This window comes from Leucoraja erinacea, chromosome 1 (genome assembly GCF_028641065.1).
Source record: "Leucoraja erinacea ecotype New England chromosome 1, Leri_hhj_1, whole genome shotgun sequence".
Lineage (NCBI taxonomy): Eukaryota > Metazoa > Chordata > Chondrichthyes > Rajiformes > Rajidae > Leucoraja > Leucoraja erinaceus.
The window spans coordinates 109,068,850-109,091,255 of record NC_073377.1 but is presented as its reverse complement, the minus strand read 5'-3'; the positions used below and the strand labels follow the sequence as shown (position 1 = coordinate 109,091,255).

The window sequence follows — 22,406 nt, the reverse complement described above, 5'->3', positions numbered from 1 at the left end:
GAAGGTTTGTGTGGCTGAATGGCCTGCTTTATCTCTTATGTTTTTGTAAAGTTGAGTCATGAACACACTGTGTCTTTACTACTTTTATTGATATCACATAACCGTTGCTGCCCTAGCTGTACGTGGTCTGTCACCGGAGCTAGAGAGGGATCAATGGGTGGGGAGGTTGCAATTATACATCTGATATGGGGAGTGGTTAGTAGTGGTGAGGTCACTATATTAAAGGCACATGCACATGGCATCTACATCCTTCCCCTTGGAAACAAAGCAATACAGTAGTGACGGGGCAACCACGTCTCATACGCTACGAGCATGTAAGCAAACAGTTGAACAAACAGATTAACCAGCTAAGCAAAATCACCATAGCGGACAGGCGGCTTAACCAGCCGGCCGGACCGGGTACGCAGCTCGCCATCTCCCCCCTCTGCAGGAAGAGCAGGAGCCGGAACTGGGGCGGGCGACCGAACCGGGGATCCTGGAGGAGAAGGAGTCGGCGGAGACAGAGGAGGGGACGCAGGTGCAGCAGCGGTTGGACGGGCAGGGGAACGAGGGCTGTCAGGCGGAGAGCGGGGCTGGACGAGTGAGATGGCAGGGAGCGAGGCATGCGTGGGGCAGCGGGCAGTGTAGCGGACAACGGAGGGGAGAAAGGGTCGGCAGGCGGTGGTGGGGGCTCGTTGACAAGCCGCAGATGTTGACGGGACCGGCGGTAGATGGTACCGTCGTGGTCGACCAGGTAGGACCGCGGCGAACCAGCATCACCGACGACGGTGGCAAGTTTGGAGTAACCGGAGGGGGACTGCATCCGGATGACTTGGCCGGGGAACAGACGCGGCAGGGGACGGCAGGACTGGTCGTGGGAGCGCTTTTGCACTGCGTGCTTGAGGGCAATGCGCTCCTGGACAGCAGCAGGCTGGAGAACAGAGGGCACGAGGGACTGCTGGGTCACAGGGAGTGGAGGTCTCGTTGTGCGAGCCATCAGCCGCTGAGCTGGCGAGCCCAAGGCAGTGTCGCGGGAGATGTTCCGAAGATTGAGGAGGGCCAGGTAAAAATCGGATTTGGACAGTCTGCAATGCTCCAGCAAGTCCTTAGCACTGCTGACAGCGCGCTCCGCCAGGCCGTTGCTTTGTGGGTACTCTGGACTGCTGGTGTAGTGTCGGAAGTTCCAGCTGGCAGCGAAACCCTGAAACTCGGCACTGGTGAAGTGACTGCCGTTGTCAGATTGGAGGCTCGCCGGGGAGCCGAAAGTGGCGAAGTGGTGGCGCAGCTTCCCGATGACGGCCGAAGAGGTGAGGGAGTGCAGCTGGTCGACCTCGAACCAGCTGGAATAAGAGTCAACGAGGACCAGGAAGTGCTTGCCACGCCACTCGAAAATGGCAGTGGCGACTGCCATCCATGGCAGTTCAGGGGCAGGCTGTTGCAGAAGCGGCTGACGTTGCTGATGGGGAGCGAGGCTATTGCAGGTAGCGCAGGCGGAGACCCTCTCCCGGATGTCTTGGGCCATGCCGGGCCAGTAGAACTGACTCTGGGCGTGGGACAGAGTGGCCTCGGCCCCAGGATGACCGCGGTGGGCGACTTGAAAATAGTGGTCCCGCAGCGCGGCGGGCCCAACGACTTTGTGTCGTTTCACCACCACACCGTCGTGCAGGACAAGCTCGTCACGGACCAGGAAGTAGGTCACGGCACCGGCCGGCAAGGATGAACGGCTGTCTGGCCAGCCCTGTCGAATGACGTCGGCAAGCTGCTGCAAGGCAGGATCCTTGGCAGTGTGCTTGACCAGGGACTGCATCTGCTGTGAAGGCACAATGTTAACGTTAAGCGCCATCATGTCAGATGATTCGTATGGGTGGCGATCAGTGGACGATAGTGGTGCGCGAGACAGCGTGTCGGCTACGAACATGTCCTTGCCCTTGCGATACACAATTTTAAAAGTGAAGCGCTGTAGCTGCAGCATCATGCGCTGCAGCCGGGAAGAGGCAACGTGGATCGGCTTGTTTAGGATGGTGACCAACGGCTGGTGGTCAGTCTCGATCGTGAAGTCGTTGCCCAGAATGTAGTCCTTGAACTTGGAGCAAGCAAATACCACGGCAAGCAGTTCCTTCTCAATCTGAGCGTAGCGCTGCTCGGCAGAGGTCATGGTACAGGACGCATAGGAAACTGGCAGCTGCTGGCCATCGTGGAGCTGCAGGCAGGCGCCACCCAGACCAAATTTGGAAGCGTCGCAGGTGAGAACGATGGGACGCTGTGGATCGAAGAATTTGAGAGTGGGGGTACTGACTAGTCTAGACTTCAGGACGTCGAAGGCATGTTGGTGATGCGGGAACCAGGCCCAGGCAGTGTCCTTCTTGATGAGCTCCCTCAGGGGCGCACTCAGCTCGCTGAGGTCGGGGATAAATTTTCCCAGGTAGTTGACCATGCCCAGGAAACACTGCAGGCTGGGCACATCGGTGGGTGAGGACATCCCGGAGACAGCAACCGTTTTTTGCGGGTCAGGCTTCAGCCCCGAGGCAGTAAAAACGTGGCCCACGTAAGTGACCTCCGCGACGCGGAAACGGCACTTCTTTGGGTTGAGCTTGAGGTTGATTTCACGGGCCCGATCTAGGACTTGACGGAGGTGGAGGTCGTGCTCAGCCACGTCCTTACCGTAGACCAGAATGTCGTCAACGATGATAGCACACGGCAGACCGGCAAACAGCTGCTCCATGGTTCGCTGGAATACCTCGCTGGCAGAGTTAATCCCGAATGGCATGCGGAGGAATCGGAACCTTCCGAAAGGCGTGATGAAGGTCATCAGGTAGGAGGATCGCTCGTCCAGCGATATCTGCCAGAAAGAGCTCTTGGCATCAAGGACCGAAAAAACAGTGGCCGGACCAACCTGTGCAGCGATGTCCTCCACTGTTCGCATTGGGTAGTGCGGGCGTTTGATGGCCAGGTTCAGGTCCTTGGGGTTGATGCAAATGCGAATTTCAGTTTTGTCTTTTTTCGAGGCAACAACCATGGTGGAGACCCACCGGGTGGGATCGCTCACCTCTTTCAGTATGCCCATGGTGACCATGTTGAGCAGCGTAGATTTCACCTTGTCCTTCATGGCGAAGGAGATGCGGTGCGGCGGGCGGATTACCGGTTCAACGCTGGGGTCGACAGCAATCTTGTAGCAGCTGGGCAGCTTGCCCAGCTTTTCGTTGAAACGGTCGGGGTATTCGTGCAGGGGGTCCATGAGGGTCCGCAACTGGTGGATATCACGGTGAAAGGAGACCAAACCGAGGTCTTGGCACGCCTGGGCACCCAGCAAGGTAACGTTGTTGGAGTCTAGCAGGTAGAAGGTGAGGGGCCGAGAGGCCTTCAGGACCTTGCAGTGCAGGGTTGCCTTTCCCACGGGAACGAGTACGGCTCCCCCGGAGGCATGTAGGTGGGAGTTGGCAACAGTCACTATCTCATTAGTTCTTATCTTTTTGAAAAGGCTTGTTGACATTACATTGGTTACGGCCCCCGTGTCGAGCTTTGCTGAGAAGGTCGAACCATTGACAGTGACCCGAACCGAAGGGTCTGTTATCAAGGCATGTGCATCCAAGGGTGAATAAATGCTGGTCTCCCCCTGGGATGAACTGGTATCAGACAAAGGGAGTTCGTCAGGCTGAGACTGGGAACCAGGCTCGCTATCAGCCTGAGCAAGGTTGATTAACATTCTCCGAAGAGGGGTGGCCGGCTTCCCACGAGAGCGGCAGGCTGCAGAGAAATGGTTAACTTCTTGCAAAAATTGCATGTCTTACCCAAGGCAGGGCACACATTAAACTGATGGGAGGCAAAATTGCAGTTGGGGCAACGTCGTGGGCTCCCGCCCCCGGGTGCAGGGGAACCCTGTTGCCGTGACGGGCCAGCGTTCCGCCGGCGGCCAGCAGCAGTGGCAAAGTTAATGTCATGATCAGCAGGCGACAGCGCTGAGGTGACAGCCTCAGCCATGCGGGAGGCGTGCAGAGCCTCTTTCGCAGAAGTTCAGCCCTTAGCTTCACATCGAGAAAGCCATATACTAGGATGTCCCAGGTCACTTGATTGGGGGTCAGAGCGTCCAGGCGACAACGCCTGGCCATGTGTCGCAACGCGGCGATATAGTTGTCGATTGACTCTCCAGTGATCTGACGCCGGCTGAACATTTTAAAACGCTCTAAAATGCAGTTGGTGGGGATGTCACACATTGCTGTAAACTTAGCTATAAGACATACTGGGTCTCGAGCATCTTCACCTGCAGCATATACAAACGACTCAGATCGTTCCAGGGCATCGGGACCAGCCAGGTTGAGGAGCAGAGAAGCCCGCGTTTCAGCGGTGGCAGCAGGATGGGCGATCGTCACGTAGTGCTGGAAATCGCGTCTAAAGACACCCCACCGATGGGCAATGTCCGAGTCGAAGACAAGCACATCGGGCTTGCGGCAAGAGGTAGCCATGGCACGGGAGATAGAACAAGGGATAGGGAACTGGGTCAAACGTAAATAAAAACCGACAAACAGGAGGCGCGGAGGCACGATTGTGACACCATGTAAAGATGAGTCATGAACACACTGTGTCTTTACTACTTTTATTGATATCACATAACCGTTGCTGCCCTAGCTGTACGTGGTCTGTCACCGGAGCTAGAGAGGGATCAATGGGTGGGGAGGTTGCAATTATACTTCTGATATGGGGAGTGGTTAGTAGTGGTGAGGTCACTATATTAAAGGTACATGCACATGGCATCTACAGTTTTTTATTAAGGATGAAGGTTAAATAGAGCAGAGAGGTAGCAATCAACAATGGTGCTGAAAAGCCGCTGCCTCACAGCGGCAGAGACCCAGGTTTGATCCTGATCTCGGGTGCTGTCTATGTGGAGTTTGCACGTTCTCCTTATGATTGTATGGATTTCCTCCAATTTCCTCCCACATCCCAAAAACAGGTTTGTAGGTTAATTGTAGGTCTTGGGCAGAGCTGTTCCCAAAGCAATCTGTGGTGCAACCTGACAGTATACTTTCTATGGTGCTTCTGTGGATGTTTGTAAGAGTCATTGAAGATATGCCAAATTTTGTCAGTCACAGCAGCAAGTGGAGATGTTGGTGTGCTTTCTTGGTTGTCGCATCTATGTGGTTGGTCCACAACAAATCATGGTGATATTAACACCAAGGAACGTGAAGCTCTCAACCATTTCCAAATCTGCACCATTGATGCTGATTGGGGCATGTACTCCACCATGCTTCCTGAAGTCATTAACTAGCTCCTTCATCTTGCTGACATTGTGGGTGTGGTTATTGTCCTGTCACAATGTCACTAAGTTCTGAATCATCCCAACCAGAATCTACCCTAAACTACAACTCTTGTGTAATGTTAATGGTATATTTTCTTCTTACAGTGGGGATGAACATTTCAAAACAGGCAGGGAAACCTCAGGAGTCGACCTGTCAGCTGCAAGTCTCTGGTTCGAGAAACTGGGAAAACATCCCATACTTTTGCAAGAGGTAATTGTAACGATTGAATCAATCACTCTGCACCTGAAAAGAACAACTCAGAGTCCTGCAGCACGGAAACAGGCCTTTATCCCAACCCATCCATAGTGACCAAGATGCCCCAACTCAGCTCATCCCATTTGTCCATGTTTAGTCCATATTCCTCTAAACCTTTCCTATCCATGTTTCTATCCAAATGTCTTTTTAATGTTATTATTATAGCAGACTTCACTACATCCTCTGGTAACTCGCTCCATATACCCTCCTCCCTCTGTGTGAAAACATTGCCCCTCAGGTTTCAATTAAACCTTTCCACTCTCATCTTAAACTGATGTCTTCGAGTTCTTGATTCTTGTACCCTGCGCAAAAGTCTGTGCATTCACCCTATCTATTCCCTCATGATTTTATACCCCTTTATAAGATTATCCATCAGCGTTACACACTCCAAGGAATAAAATCCCAGCCTATTCAGCCTTTCCCTATAGCTCAGGCCATCAAGTCCTGGCAAAGTCAATTTAAATCTTCTCTGCACTCTTTCCAGCTAATAGCATCTTCCTATTAGCAGGGTGACCAAATTTGAACACAATACTCCAAGTGCAGCCTCACCATTATCTTGCACAACTCTAATATGACATTCCAACTTATTTTCCCATCTCCAGTTTATTCCCCACCCCACCTCTACTTTCAGTATGAACAAGGGTTCTGACCCAAAACATCACCTTTTCTTTTTCTCCAGAGTTGCTGCATGACCCGCTGAGTTACACCATCATTTCGTGTCTATCTTCTATAACCAATGTGTGTGTTGGAAGGAACTGCAGATGCTGGTTTAAACCGAAGATAGACACAACAAACCGGATTAGCTCAGAGGGTCAGACAGCATCTCTAGAGAAAACAAATAAGTGACGTTTCGGGTTGACACCCTTCTTCGGACTGGTGTGAAGAAGCGTCTCGACCCGAAATGTCACCTACTTCTTTTCTCCAGAGATGCTGCCTGACCCACTGAATTACTCCAGCATTTTGTGTCTATTTTCAATTCCCTGACTGATGAAGGCCAACGTGCCAAAAACCTTCTACACTACCCTATCTACCTGTGACACCATTTTCAGTGAACTATATACTTGAGCTCCTCGACTCTTCTGTTCTTTACGGATCAACATCAACTTTTGTATGAATTTTGTAAGAACATTTTCTTGAAGCACGTTGCTATATAAATATATATTATTTTTAACGATGATACATTAATCATACTCATTGATTTTTAGGTCACGACCACAGTGGAGGAAATTCTAATTCCCTCCTTGACCAAGTCTCCTGCTGGTGTAGAAGCTCTTCGAGTCTATCTTGTTCTGCCAGAACTCATAGATATCCAGATGGAGGAGAACAACTCAGTGAAACTCGCAGGTCTTCTGAGTGCAGCCATGGTGGCTCTGGAAGAAAGCCAACTGCAGATACTTGGTATGAGCACAAGGAATTCTCCGAACTCGATGTGTGGCCCAGGAAATGTTGATGCGTGGTTATGCCGTATTTGGAGTATTGCATGCAGTTCTGGTCGCCCCATTACAGGAAAGATGTGGAGACTTTGGAGAGGGTGTAGAGGAGGTTTACCAGAATACTGCATGGATTAGGCGATATTAGCTACAAGGAGAGGTTGGACAGATTGTTTGGCGTCAAAGGTTTACGGGGAGAAGGCAGGAGAATGAGGGAAAAACGATCAGCCATGATCGAATGGCGGAGCAGACAGTGGGCAGAATGGCCTTATTTATGGTCTTATGGTTTGCTCTGGAGCATCGGAGGCTGAGGTGAGACTTTAGACAGTGTGGAAACAGGCCCTTCAGCCACCGAATCCTGAATGGCGGAGTGGACGTGATGGGCCGAATGGCCTAATTCTATTCCTATCACTTATGTTCTTATGATCCTATTGCCACGTGTACAGAGATACAGTGAAAAGCTTGTTCTGCACGCTACCCAACCAATCCATACCTCATGTGTAGGAAGGAACTGCAGATGCTGGTTTAAATCGAAGTTAGACACAAAATGCTGGAGTAACTCAGTGGGTCAGGCAGCGTCTCTGGAGAGAAGAAATGGGTGACGTTTCGGGTCGAGACCCTTCTTCAGACCATACCTTACATTAGTACAATAGATCCTCTTGTGGAACAGCACACACAGTTGTTCCGTTCTGGCACGATCTTGTAACCCCATCTCACTGAGACGTCCGATCTGTCTGTCTGTCGTCTTTAACCTCCTGTGTCCTGTTACTGGATAAAACATTCTTCCATTTATCTAACAAATGGATGCCATAAAGGACACCTCTATTTCCCAATTAGTTATTGTCCTCAGCCTGGTTTAAAATTTCCAATGTATATTTTATGTTTAATTCACTATGTTGTGGAATCTAACCACCTGATGAATCTATTCATTGCCACTCCTAACATCCTGTTCACTATGTTGGCCTCTTTTCCCATCATGCTACCGCAGTATGTAACCTTTTCAGTTAAACATATTACAAACTATTCATCTTCAATTTTACCTTCTGAGGTGAACTCAGAGCGGCACGGTGGGTCAGCGGTAGAATTGCTGCATTACAGCGCCAGAGACCCGGGTTCCATCCCGACTAAATGCAAACTCTACCCCAACAGCACCCAAGGTCATGATCGAACCTAGATCTCCAACGCTGTGAGGCAGCAACTCTACTAGCTACTGTGGAGCCCTTGATATGAACCTTACTGACCTGTTCTTTGTTTTTAACCAGAATCGTGGTGGAGTAGCCTCAATGAATTTTTTTTCAACAAACTGGTGAATTTGTTCAGAAGTGCATCGCACTTCCTTCTTCAGGGGACTTCTAGCAAGCAAGAGACATTTCCTAAAGAACTTCACAGTTGTCTATCTATTTTGCAGAGGCTTTTTAGGGTAAGTTCAAGCACTGTAAGTGTTTTACTCTCATCTCTATCCATCTCGGGTCCAAAACTTCTAATCACATTGAGAAACCAGATTGCACAGGACAAAATTAGCATCATCATGTAAGAGGTGACACAGTGACACAGCAGTAGAGCTGCTGCATCACAGCACCAGAGGCCCAGGTTCAATTTCTGCAGTTTATATATACCCCGCTGTATATTTGACAGCCTTCATTACCATCTCTGAAACCGGGTCCGCGCCGACCAGCGATCTCCGCATATTAACACTATCCTATACATACTAGGGACTATCTTTACACTTACCAAGCCAATTTACCTACATACCTGTACGTCTTTGGGGTGTGGGAGGAAACCGAAGATCTTGGAAAAAACCTAAGCAGAATGTACAAACTCCGTATAGATAGCACCCATAGTCGGGATCGAACGTGGGTCTCCGGCGCGGCAAGCGCTGTAAGGGAGCAATTCTACCGCTGCGCCCAAGCTACTTTATTTACTAGAATTGAATTTCCTCATGTACCTAGGTGGGGTTTGAATTTATATCTTTTGAATCAATGATGCAGAGCTCAGGACTCTAGTCAAATAGATTACTGGTACATTCAATTCATTAAATGCCATTTAATAGTAAGATTAAATGAGAACTTACCAGTTTGAAGTTTGATCTTTATTTTATGAGGAGTTACGTTGAGGGATTACGTGAAGAAACCCCGTCCAGGCGACCGTGCGAAAATCTTCAAAGCAGCGGTGTGAAATCACAGATGATATATACCAAAGGATAATAGTAAGCTACGTGATACCAACTTAACTTACCTTTGATCTTTATTAGGGTGGGAGCGGAGGGCACGTAGTCCCTCAACGTAACTCCTCATAAAATAAAGATCAAACTTCAAACTGGTAAGTTCTCGTTTAATCTTACTATTTTACTTCGGAGTCACGTGAGTGACTACGTGAAGGTTTTAAAGCTTCTGTGATTTCAGGCCGTAGATTCAATTCCGGCGTATCACTGCATTTGATTGACTCTATGAGTGAAAGACAGTCAATAACATGCAACCATAACATTTATTTAATCAGTTAATGGTTTATTTATGATAAACATTATGTGTCCCATTTTAATCACTGGGAACATTTAATACAGAATCCAAAACAGTACCACCAACTACACCAGGGTCTGCAATCTCTTTGTGGTAATACTTGTAAAACATCCTTTCATTTGCCCATCCTGCGGCCGCGAGGATATGGTCTATTGGAACGTCCAAATCCTTGGCCGCAGATGTTGCCGCCGCCCTGGTGGAATGAGATTTAAATTTGTCAGTATCAAGTCAAGTCAAGTTTATTTGTCACATACACATACGAGATGTGCAGTGAAATGAAAGTGGCAATGCTCGCGGACTTTTGTGCAAAAAGACAAACAACCAAACAAACTATAAACACAATGATAACACACATATTCTTTTACATAATAAATAATGGAAAGAAAAATGTTCAGTAGAGTTAGTCCTTGGTGAGAAAGGCATTTACAGTCCAAATGGCCTCTAGGAAGAAACTCCTTCTCAACCTCTCCGTTCTCACCGCATGGCAACGGAGGCGTTTGTCTGACCGTAGCAACTGGAACAGTCCGTTGCAGTGGTGGAAGGGGTCTCATGATATTGTTGGCTCTGGAGTTGCACCTCCTGATGTATAGTTCCTGCAGGGGGACGAGTGAAGTTCCCATACTGCATTCGGCTGAACGCACTACTCTCTGCAGAGCCTTCTTGTCCTTGGCAGAGCAATTCCCAAACCAGATGGTAATGTTCCCAGACAGGATGCTTTCCACCGCCGCTGCGAAAAGCACTGGAGGATCCTCGGAGACACACTGAATTTCCTCAATTGCCTGAGGTGGTAAAGGCGCTGCCTTGCCTTACTCACCAGTGCTGAGGCGTGTGATGCCCGTCATATCCTCGGAGATGTGGACTCCCAGATATTTAAAACAGTTCACCCTATCCACAGTATCCCCATTTATCCTCAATCGAGTGTACGTCCTCGGATGATGTGCACTCCTAAAGTCCATGATCAGCTCCTTCGTTTTTTTGATGTTCAAGAGGAGGCTGTTATCCTGGCACCAGAGTGCTAGATCAGCCACCTCCTCCCGGTAGGCCTTCTCGTCGTTGTCTGAGATCAGGCCCACCACCACAGTGTCATCAGCAAACTTAATTATTGAGTTGGAGCTGAACCTAGCCATACAGTCATGTGTGTACAGGGAGTACAATAGGGGGCTGAGGACGCAACCCTGGGGCGATCCTGTGCTCAGGGTGACGGACTTCGATGTATTCCCTCCCATCTTGACTACCTGGGGCCTGGCGGTGAGAAAGTCCAGGACCCAGACACACAGGGAGGTGTTGAGTCCCAATTCCATTAGCTTCCCGGCCAGTCTGGTGGGGACTATCATGTTGAAGGCTGAACTGTAATCTATGAACAACATCCTCACGTAGCCCCCCTTCTGGCTGTCCAGATGGGAGAGAGCGGTGTGCATGACCTGGGAGACCGCATTGTCCGTGGATCTGTTCAGACGGTATGCGAACTGCAATGGATCCATGTTCCGAGGGAGGAAGGCGCAGATGTGTTTCTTCACCAGCCTCTCAAAGCATTTCATGACTACCGAGGTAAGGGCCACCGGATGGTAGTCATTCAGACAGGCAGGGGAGGCATTTTTTGGAACTGGTACAATGAACGGTTTCAATTCCTGCATCCAATAGCACCTGCTTCAGCCATCTGGAAATAGTTTGTGTTGACACTTTTTTGTGTGTTTTTTTATGGTTGATGAATAATGCGGATTCTACACCTCTAAGGCGCTTGGTGGTCTCAATGTAGTGTTTCAAATATGTCACTACACAAAGTCTTTGATCTGTAGGATATGCTGAAAAGACCAATTTACACCTCGTGACTACTGGTCTGCTCTGTTTTAGCAAGTCATAGACATAGAATGTAATTTCCTCTGTTGTCATTCCCATTCTGTCTATATGTAATTTGTGTAATGTCTGTACTCTTTGGGCTGAAACTAATGCCATTTACCATGACTACTTTCATGGTAATTTTGTCGAAAGACAAATTTGAGATGGGACTCCAATCCCTAAGTAACATGAGTACATCCCTCACATTCCAGATTTCCGTATATCTCGGTCTGGGAGGTTCAGCATTAAAGATGCCCTTCATGTATTTACAAACCAAAGGGTGTGATCCTAGAACCTGCTGTTCAGATGCTCTCGATAAATATGCAGATAGGGCACGCCTATCTCACCAGGGACTAACTCTACAGAACGTTTTTCCTTCCATTATTTTTCCTTCCATTATTTATTATGTAAAAGAATAGGTGTGTTATGATTGTGTTTATAATTTGTTTGGTTGTTTTGTTGTTTGTCTTTTGCACAAAAGTCCGCGAGCATTGCCACTTTCATTTCACTGCACATCTCGTATGTGTATGTGACAAATAAACTTGACTTGACTTGACTTGACTTGCAGTGTTGATCGCACTATAACTTAAATTTGCATCAAAATGTAATGTTGACAAGAATGCTACAGCATCTGAAGTGTCTGTAGTGTGGTATGAAATGTTTTGTCTTACACAAAACTCTTCCTATTTCTTAATGTAAGAAATGTACTGCTTCTGGATACTATCCCTCCAGGATCCTGCAATTACATCCATAGTGCGATCTGATAGTCTTCTTCCGACATGTGGCCTTTTTAGAATCTGCAAATCAACAAATCAATACGATCATGTAAAAGATGAAAATCACCAGTTACAGGGTGCACGAGTACGTTTTCTTGTCTTGAGATATGCATTATAGTCACCATTTTTAACACTAGTGGATACCATAGTTGTGTGGGCCAATCTGGGACCACCAACAATCCTGAAGCATTATCTTGTTTGATCTTTTGTAGACATCTACTGATAAGACAAAAGGGAGGAAATGCATATAAAAACATTCCACCCCAATTTAACAAGAATGCATCTACCCCTGTTGCACCTGGGTCTGGTTCCCACAAAACGTATTGAGGTAACTGGTGGTTCAATCTGGATGCAAACAAGTCAATTTCTGGTTTTCCAAATTTTTGAACAATGTTATGGAAAATGTCACAATTTAACATCCATTCTGTATTGTCATTAAATTTTCGTGACCTAGTGGCTGCAATTATATTGAATTTACCTGGGAGGTAAATTGCAGAAAGCCAAATGTCTCTCGTAATGCACCAGTGCCAAATCATGTTTGCCAATCTGTCACATGCTTCTGACTTGATTCCACCCATATGATTGACATATGCTACTGCCGTAGTGTTGTCAATTTGAACCTGTACATGCAAATGTTGTACCTTGCCGCAAAGGGCTTTAAGCCCATGAAATGTACTTAATAATTCAAGATAGTTAATGCCATGTGCCTCGAGCAAAGGTTCTTCCTCCGCATTCCATCTACCACAGCTCGAGATGGTATCAGCAGCTCCCCAACCTAGTGCACTTGCATCGGTTTGTAGAATGATAGCTGGTGATTCAACCAGAATTTTTCTGTAAGAATAATAAACATTCTTTATCCACCATTGTATATCATCAATTGCTCTTTTTGGTGCTTGGACCTTTGCTCGCTGCAGTTGTTGGTAATGCAGTGGGCCAAACTGAACACCTGGAAAAGAAGCAATTAGTTTGCCAAGTAGGCTTGCCACTTGGCTGATTGATGGTTGTTGATCTGAAATAAGTTTGTTACAACCTTCAATTAGCTGCAGCTTTTTGTCCTTGGGTAAGGTCACTATCATGTGCTCTGAATTAATAGTGAACCCCAAGTAATCAATTATTTTATTGGGTGTCAGTCTAGATTTATCTGGATGGATAAGACAGCCCAAATTTTGAAATGTTAGTTTGACTTCTAAAACTGATGCTGTTGTTGTGGCTTCAGTGTCTCCCACAATTAAAATGTCATCCAAATAAACCATTATCAAATGGCCCTGGGCTCTTAACAATGCTAAATTTGGTTTTAGCAGTTTTGTAAACAATCATTAAGCAATGCTTTGAATTGCCACAACTGATTAATCCAGATAAATTTCAAATATCTACGATCGTTAACATGCACTGCTACAGAGTAATATGCATCTTGGAGATCTATGTTTGCCATATAGCATTCTGTTGAAATTAAATGCAAAGCATTAGTAAATGTCTCCATTTTGAAATGTTTATACTGTATAAAATGGTTGAGACTTGTTAAATCTAAAATGATTTTACAGCCACCATCCTTTTTTGATCTAGAAAAAATACTAGATATGAATTGGTGGTTTTGATAATCACCCCTTTTTTACTCAATATTGAAACATAGAAACATAGAAATTAGGTGCAGGAGTAGGCCATTCGGCCCTTCGAGCCTGCACCGCCATTTAATATGATCATGGCTGATCATCCAACTCAGTATCCCGTACCTGCCTTCTCTCCATACCCTCTGATCCCCTTGGCCACAAGGGCCACATCTAACTCCCTCTTAAATATAGCCAATGAACTGGCCTCAACTACCCTCTGTGGCAGAGAGTTCCAGAGATTCACCACTCTCTGTGTGAAAAAAGTTCTCCTCATCTCGGTTTTAAAGGATTTCCCCCTTATCCTTAAGCTGTGACCCCTTGTCCTGGACTTCCCCAACATCGGGAACAATCTTCCTGCATCTAGCCTGTCCAACCCCTTAAGAATTTTGTAAGTTTCTATAAGATCCCCTCTCAATCTCCTAAACTCTAGAGAGTATAAACCAAGTCTATCCAGTCTTTCTTCATAAGACAGTCCTGACATCCCAGGAATCAGTCTGGTGAACCTTCTCTGCACTCCCTCTATGGCAATAATGTCCTTCCTCAGATTTGGAGACCAAAACTGCACGCAATACTCCAGGTGTGGTCTCACCAAGACCCTATACAACTGCAGTAGAACCTCCCTGCTCCTATACTCAAATCCTCTTGCTATGAAAGCCAACATGCCATTCGCTTTCTTTACTGCCTGCTGCACCTGCATGCCTACCTTCAATGACTGGTGTACCATGACACCCAGGTCTCGCTGCATATCCCCCTTTCCCAATCGGCCACCGTTTAGATAATAATCTGCTTTCCCGTTTTTGCCACCAAAATGGATAACCTCACATTTATCCACATTAAACTGCATCTGCCAAACATATGTCAAGGTCTACTTGAATGATTCTATTCTCTTCTTTAGAGAACTAATGTATTAGTCTTGGGATATGTTGAGTCGGGGGATTTTCATGTTGGTAGAATTCAATTCTAAACCCCATTATACTGCACAGTATATATGCGTCAGATGTTATTTTATGCCATTCTTTTAGGATGAATTGTAACCTTCCCCCAATTTGTGAATAGGAAACATCTGATATGTTTCTATCAGAATCAGAACCACCTACCTCAGGGTTTGCTGGTGTCACTTTTTGTACCTTGCCCCTTGTGGGAATACCATGTCCTCCACGTCCTGGGGTCGTGCGCCAATAGCGTGTAAACGGATATGAGCGACTTGTTCCTTCACTAGCTCCAGCCACCCTTCGGTATGGATATTGCCTTTGGACTGTTCTGCCAAACATTGGTGGTTTTATCATACCCATCGTTTTTGCTTCTTCGTTTAAAACTTTCAGCTTTATGGCAAGATCTTCTCCAAAGAGTAAGTTCGGCAATTGTATATTAGATGGTTTACAGAGCCCTGCAAACTTAGGATGTATGTTAGGTCTTATCGCAGTTTTACGAATACAGTTTATTTCAAAGTGTGCATTACACATCATCCCCATAATATCCTGTTGTGACGTTGTCACATTTCCTTTTTCCAGGTCTCTGGCAAACGCCATAATGCTTGACCCCATTAATCTTAGTACCCGCTGTAACCTCATTTCTTGTGCGCGTATTGCGGTGCCCATATAACTCCACACTTCACTGTTGACAGCTGGGGCTGCTAGCAGAGCGCAATTCTGCGGGATTTCGTATTTGTCCACAATCTCATCCATGGTTGGTTCTTCCAAATGATGGGAAAGCAGGTAATTTATACTTTCTGCTATATCCTCTGGCAGATGTTGCCCCTTGTGTCTGGGACTAAATAATTTTTGGGTCAGACCTGGTACTTTGCGTTTTTGTATTGGGCTCTGGTCTTCATATGATTCATTGTCAGAATCTTCTGGATATTCCTCCTCATAATGGGGTTCACCTGGCATTTCTTCTTCAGGTATTTCATGCGCTGGCTCTCTGATAGGCCTAAGCTTAGTCAAACCTTTTTTGGGTATCTCAGGCTCTTCCATAGAACCATATTCTATCAGCCCTCTTTTGGATGCTGCTTCATACGTTGGCTCTCCTGTAGACCAACGTCTGTATTGTCTTTCAGACATTTCTGTTGCTGGCTCTGTGCTAGGCCAACATACTATTCATCATCATCAGGCATTTCGGTCACTGGCTCACTTCTAGGCCTACGTTTCCCAGGACCTCTCCTGGGTGTTCCATATGCTGGCTCTCCTATATGCCCGCATTTTTTATGCTCCTTCTGGAGTTTGCCTTTATATATCATTTTCCCCACGAGGAGTTCTAATTGTGAAACTCGGTCTGACATAACCTCTGGTTCTGACTCGTCCGAGTCTATTGGCCTGTTTGTTTTCTTTTTGGCCTTACTCCCTGTGGGCATTTCAACGGGGCTTTATTCTCCCGTTTTAAAAGTTGCTGGTTTTTCTACCGCCGACTTTTTCGTCGGGCGCCCGCTACTCTCAGACATTTTGTCTTCTTGAGTGTTTACTGCGGTGCGCTTTCCCTTATTTCTCCCACTTTTCTCCATAATAAGACTTGCCTGTGTTCTCCGCACGCAGTCTGCATGGGGGAAAAACAGCCTGAAAGTGAAAGTAAAAGTACTTACCTTCAGGTTTTCTTTCACTCACCGCTTGGAGGGCTCTGCAATGCGTCTGAAGATATGGGTCAGGATTTATGTAGTCAATCACGTGACTCCGAAGTAAAATACAATGGTTATATAACCATTACTGAATAGTCATTGAGTTATGCAGCATTGAAGCAGGCCCTTCGGCCCAAAATACCCATGCCAACCAAGATGCAACACCTACACTCGTCCCACCTGCCCACATTTAGCTCTATTCCTCTAAACCTTTCCTATCCATATCCAAATGTATTTTAAATGTTTTTATAGTACCTGCCTCAACTACCTCCTCTGGCAGCTCGTTCCATACACCCACCACCCTCTGAGGGAAAACGATACTTCTCAGTTTTTTATTAACTCTTTCCCCTCTCACCTTAAAACTATGTCTTCTTAATCTTGATATCCCTATCCTGGTTCAAAGACATGCATTTACCCTATCTATTCCCCTCGTGATTTTGTACACCTCTATAAGATCACCCTTCATCCTCCTGTGCTCCAAGTAATAAAGTCCTAGCCTGCCCAACCTCTCCCTTTAGCTCAGGCCCTCAAGTCCTGGCAACATCCTCATAAATCTTCTCTGCACCCTTTCCAGCTTGACAACATCTTTCATGCAGCAGGATGGCCAAAACTGAAAAGGAACTCAAAATGCACCTCTTGATGTCAACATTAGCATGGGATTCACCAAGGGCCTACTGAAGAACAAAAGTTATTTAAAATGTTAATAAAGTACTTTAGTAAGAGTTTTTATTTCTCTGTTCACAGGTCAATTCCACCAGAAAGCCTAAATACCAGGAGAACAAATTCTACATCTGTGCACAAGAAGTTTTTGGTGACACAGGTGTCTACTGTGTGAGTTCACAAAACTGATGCCCAATATTTATTCCTATATATCGGCGTTTCTAGGAGTGGATTCCTGTATATTGGCAAGACCAAGCACAGATTGGGCGATCGTTTCACTGAACACCTACGCTCAGTCTGCCTTGGCCTATGTGATCTCCCGGTTGCCAAACACTTTAACTCCCCCTCCCATTCCCACACTGACCTTCCTGTTCTGGACCGCCTCCATTGTCAGAACGAGGCTAAACGCAAATTGAAGGAACAGCACTTCATGTTTTGCTTGGGAAGCTTACAACCCAGCGGTATGAGTCTGATTTCGCTAATATCAGGTAACCCTTGCATTCCTTCGCTCTTTCCCCCCCCCCCCCACCACCCAAACCTAGTCTTCCTATTAGTTTCACCGTCAGCCTGCTTAATTTCAACATTCATATCCCCTCATTATCACCTTTTTCACAGCCAACAATGGACCATTGTGGGCTCCACCTTTCCTTGATCATCAATGCTGGCTTTGATTTGTTCATTTAATGAACCTTTTCTTATCTCACGTTTCCCTCTCCCCCCATTATCAGTCTGAAGAAGGGTCTCAATCTGAATCGTCACCAATTCCTTTTCTCCAGAGATGCTGCCTGACCTGTTGGGTTATTCAAGCAATTTTATTTCTGTGTTTGGTGTAAACCAGGATCTGCAGTTCCTTCCTACACTTTATTTCAGATTTCTTCAATACAGCACTTTGAACGAGTTAAAAACATTGTTAAAGCGAAAAGAACGTACAAATTTACTTGAGCAATAAACAAAAAGCTGGCGGAACTCAGTGGGGCAGTCTATGGAGGGGTTGCGGTGGAGTGTTTCCTACCATTTTGAGAATTCAATATTCATACCATGAGGTTGTAAGCTACCCAGGCTAAATGTGTGGAGCTGTTCCCCCAATTTAAGTGTGAACTGTCTTGGGCAATGGAGGTGGCCCTGGACAGAAAGGTCAGTGTGGGAATGGGAAGGGGAGTTAAAATATTTGGCAACTTGGAGAAACATTGCCCGTCTATTTCCCTCCACAGATGCTGCCTTCTTTCTTTTGCTCTATATTCCAGCATCTGCAGTCTGTTATGTTCCTTACATTTATTACATTTATTATTGGTTCATTCATGCAGAAGCATCTTGGCAGGACTCCCTTGCCTCTACAGTATTTTGTTTCATTTGCTCATAGTCCTTTGCACTGTCACCAAGCTAAGACGGAGAGAAGAGCTCATAGTATAAACCAGTGTTTCTTAAATGATTTCAGTCTCATTCACAAAATTTCATTCACCCTCAACTAAATTTTCTTTTATTTTTATAATTTTCGTCTCATTCTCCCTTGTGTATAATATCTGAATAAATTAAATCATTCACCCTCATTCGCCCCAAAATAATTTAATTCATCCTTGGGTGAACCACTCACTAGTTTAAGAAGCACTGGTATAAACGATGACAGTCAAATACAGAATGTTACAAATACTAATGAAAGAGTACAAATCTCAATTGTTAATTTCCTTTTATTTTCACAGAAAGCATTGCTAGAACTAATTCCCTACCCTTGTATTTTTAATATGGAAACCAAAATTTTGATTTTCACGATAATCTGTCAGCTGAGTATTTCTGTAAGTCTTATTCTATCGATCTGGTTTACATTACAATTAAAGGTTTTTCATTAGATTGTCCAAAAAAAAAAATTCTAATGTTGTTTTATTTCTTGCAGAATAAGAATATCACTGATTACGGTATAATATTGGGCAATATTAACAGCACTCATGCATCTGCTTTGGTTATCAATGTATCTGCTGGTTTAGAAATGGATGCATATACTGAAAACATTGTTGCTTCTGCTGGAGATACTGTTACATCCACTGGGATCATTGAGGCTTCTGCTGGAGATACTGTTACATCCACTGGGATCATTGAGGCTTCTGCTGGGGATATTAATACATCTACTGGGATCATTGAAGCATCAGCTGAAGATACCGATACATCTACTGGGATCATTGAGGCTTCTGCTGGAGATACTGATACATCTACTGGGATCATTGAGGCTTCTGCTGGAGATACTGATACATCTACTGGGATCGTTGAGGCTTCTGCTGGAGATACTGATGCATTTACTGGGATCATTGAGGCTTCTGCTGGAGATGCTAATACATCTACTGGGATTGTTGAAGCATCAGCTGAAGATGCCGATACATCTACTGGGATCATTGAGGCTTCTGCTGGAGATACTGATACATCTACTGGGATCATTGAGGCTTCTGCTGGAGATACTGATACATCTACTGGGATCATTGAGGCTTCTGCTGGAGATACTGATACATCTACTGGGATCATTGAGGCTTCTGCTGGAGATACTGATGCATTTACTGGGATCATTGAGGCTTCTGCTGGAGATACTGATCCATTTACTGGGATCATTGAGGCTTCTGCTGGAGATGCTAATACATCTACTGGGATTGTTGAAGCATCAGCTGAAGATACCGATATGTCTACTGGAATCGTAGAAGTCTCAAATGAGAACACAGAAATACCTACAAGGGACATTGAAGCCTCAACTGGGAACCCTAATGCATCTGCTGGGATCATAGATCTCTCAGCTGGAAACACTGAAGCATCTAACAGTATTCTTGATGCTTCCAGTGCAAACATTGAAGTCTCTATGCAGAACAGTACATTCACAGATATCGATCATAGTTTGGAGTTTGATATTTCTACCAGTGCAATTGACGAACCTATCGGGATTGTTGATGCCCCACAGAAGAACACTGATGGCCCTACTCAGATCAATGATGTCTTGACTGCAAGCACTGAGACATCCACTGGGAACATTGAGATATCTACTGGGATGATTGAAATGTCAGCTGGAGATAATGGGAGTACTGAAACATTGACTGGGAACACTGAGACATGTGCCAGGGTGAATGATGTACCAAGTGGGAACTCCGAAACATCTACTGAGATACCTACTGGGATAATTGAAATCTCAACTGGGATCAGTGATTCACTTACTGAGATCATTGAAGCCTCAGCTGGAGATAATGGGAGCACTGTAACATTGACTGGGAACACTGAGGCATGTGCTGCGAACATTGAAACATCCACTGGGAACACTGAGGCATCTACTGGGATGATTGAGATTTCTACACGGAACCCAGAACCATTGACCGAAATCATTGCTACATCTGCGAGGACTATTGAGACGTCTACTGGTAACACTAATGACTCGAATGGGATCGTTCCTGCCCCTGCACTAAGCCTTGAGTTATCTAGTGGGATCGACATGAACTCCCCTGATGTCAATTTTGAATTTGATTCAACTGCTGAAGAGGACGATTGTGAAGATAACACTTACTATTTTGACTATGAAGACATTGACATTGATTTCTTTTACCTTGAAATGAGAGCTGCAATGAATAGGATTTTAAATATTGGCAGCTGTTTTCTACTTATCAACAGAACAGAGATCCTTCAAAACACATTGACACAACTACGATCCTATCAGACAACTGCATTGCGTGGCTATTTTCAGGTAAAATATGCATTTTTTTTCATAAAAATCACATTTTAATTTTTGTTCTCTGGGAGCTTGATGTGTGTAAATCGATCTCTCTCCTGCTTACATAACAATTGACTTTACTTAAAAATAAGTTTAAGATTCCTTATGGTACTAATAAAATAAAAGGAGGTTTACAAGAATGATCCTAGGAATAGTTTGGTTAACATATGATAAGCGTTTGACGGCACAGGCCCATATCTGCTGGAGTTTAAGAAGTATGAGGGGGGACCTCATTGAAACTTATCTAATTGTGAAAGGCCTGGACAGAGTGGATGTGGAGAGAATGTTTCCACTAGTGGGAGAGTCTAGGACCAGAGGGCACAGCCTCAGAATAAAAGGACGTACCTTTAGAAAGGAGATGAGGAGGAATTTCTTTAGTCAGAGGATGGTGAATCTGTGGAACTCATTTCCAAACAATTGTGGAGGCCAAGTCAATGGATATGTTTAAGGCAAAGATTGACAGATTCTTGATTAGTAAGGGTGTCACAGGTTATGGGGAGAAGGCAGGAGAATGGGGTTGAGAAAGAAAGATAGATCAGCCATGATTGAATGGCAGAGTAGACATGATGGGCCAAATGGCCCAATTCTGCTCCTAGAACATATGAAAGGGAATTACCTCCTTGGGGAAGAAATTAATCTGTATCTGTAGTTCATATTGCTTGAGGATCTTTCTGTATTTCATGTGGGTCTAGTGTAGATGGGACATGTTGGTCGATGTGGTCAAGTTCGGCTGAAGGGCCTGTTTTGATGCTGTACGACTATGTAAAGACATGTCGGTATTGGCTTATTATTGTTGTGTGTACCAAAGTGAAAATCTTTTATCTGCGTGCTACCCATTCAAATCAGATATACCATACACGAGGACAAGTACAGCAGGTACTACAAATAGAAAAATACCAGAATGCAAAATATAGTCTACTCTGCCATTCAATCATGGCTGATCTATCTTTCTTTCTCAACCCCATTCTCCTGCCTTCTCCCCATAACCTGTGACACCCTTACTAATCAAGAATCTGTCAATCTTTGCCTTAAACATATCCATTGACTTGGCCTCCACAATTGTTTGGAAATGAGTTCCATAGTATTACAGTTTAAACTTTATCGATACTGCATGGAAACAGGCCCTTCAGCCCACTCTGTCCACACTGTCCAGCAATCATCCCGTACACTAACATACACCCAATAGGGACAATTTTACAACTTATCAAAGCCAATTAACCTGCCAACTTCTACGTCTTTGGAGTCTGAGAGGAAACCGAAGCACCCGGAGAAAAGATTCAGGTTCAGATTCGGATTCAAACTTTATTGTCATTGTGCAGTGTACAGTACAGAGACAACAAAATGCAGTTAGCATCTCCCTAGAAGAGCGACATAGAATATGAGGAATAAATAAATATATTTACGTGCATACAGTCATAGTAGTGCAATCATTTTTTTCCTTGTGGAAGGAGTGTCCGGGCGGGGGGGGGTGGGCGCAGGGAAGAAGCTGTTCCTGGACCTGCTTGTCCGGCAACGGAGAGACCTGTAGCGCCTCCCGGATGGTAGGAGGGTAAACAGTCTGTGGTTGGGGTGAGAGCAGTCCTTGATGATGCTGAGCGCCCTCCGCAGACATCGCTTGCTTTGGACAGACTCAATGGAGGGGAGTGAGGAACCGGTGATGCGTTGGGCAATTTTCACCACCCTCTGCAGTGCTTTCCGGTCGGAGACAGAGCAGTTGC

The 22,406-nt window shown here is 45.6% G+C and overlaps 1 protein-coding gene across 1 annotated transcript in view; it reads left to right on the top strand.

The window, feature by feature from the left end:
• The window catches only part of LOC129700560 (probable E3 ubiquitin-protein ligase HERC4), a 73,808-nt gene that overhangs the window by 25,857 nt on the left and 25,545 nt on the right, over positions 1–22,406 (top strand). The window contains exons 11-16 of the mRNA XM_055641168.1: positions 5,375–5,480; positions 6,731–6,923; positions 8,218–8,375; positions 17,043–17,129; positions 18,656–18,748; positions 18,847–20,661. Coding sequence (XP_055497143.1) covers positions 5,375–5,480; positions 6,731–6,923; positions 8,218–8,375; positions 17,043–17,129; positions 18,656–18,748; positions 18,847–20,661 — 2,452 coding nt within the window. The remainder of the gene's footprint in view (positions 1–5,374; positions 5,481–6,730; positions 6,924–8,217; positions 8,376–17,042; positions 17,130–18,655; positions 18,749–18,846; positions 20,662–22,406) is intronic.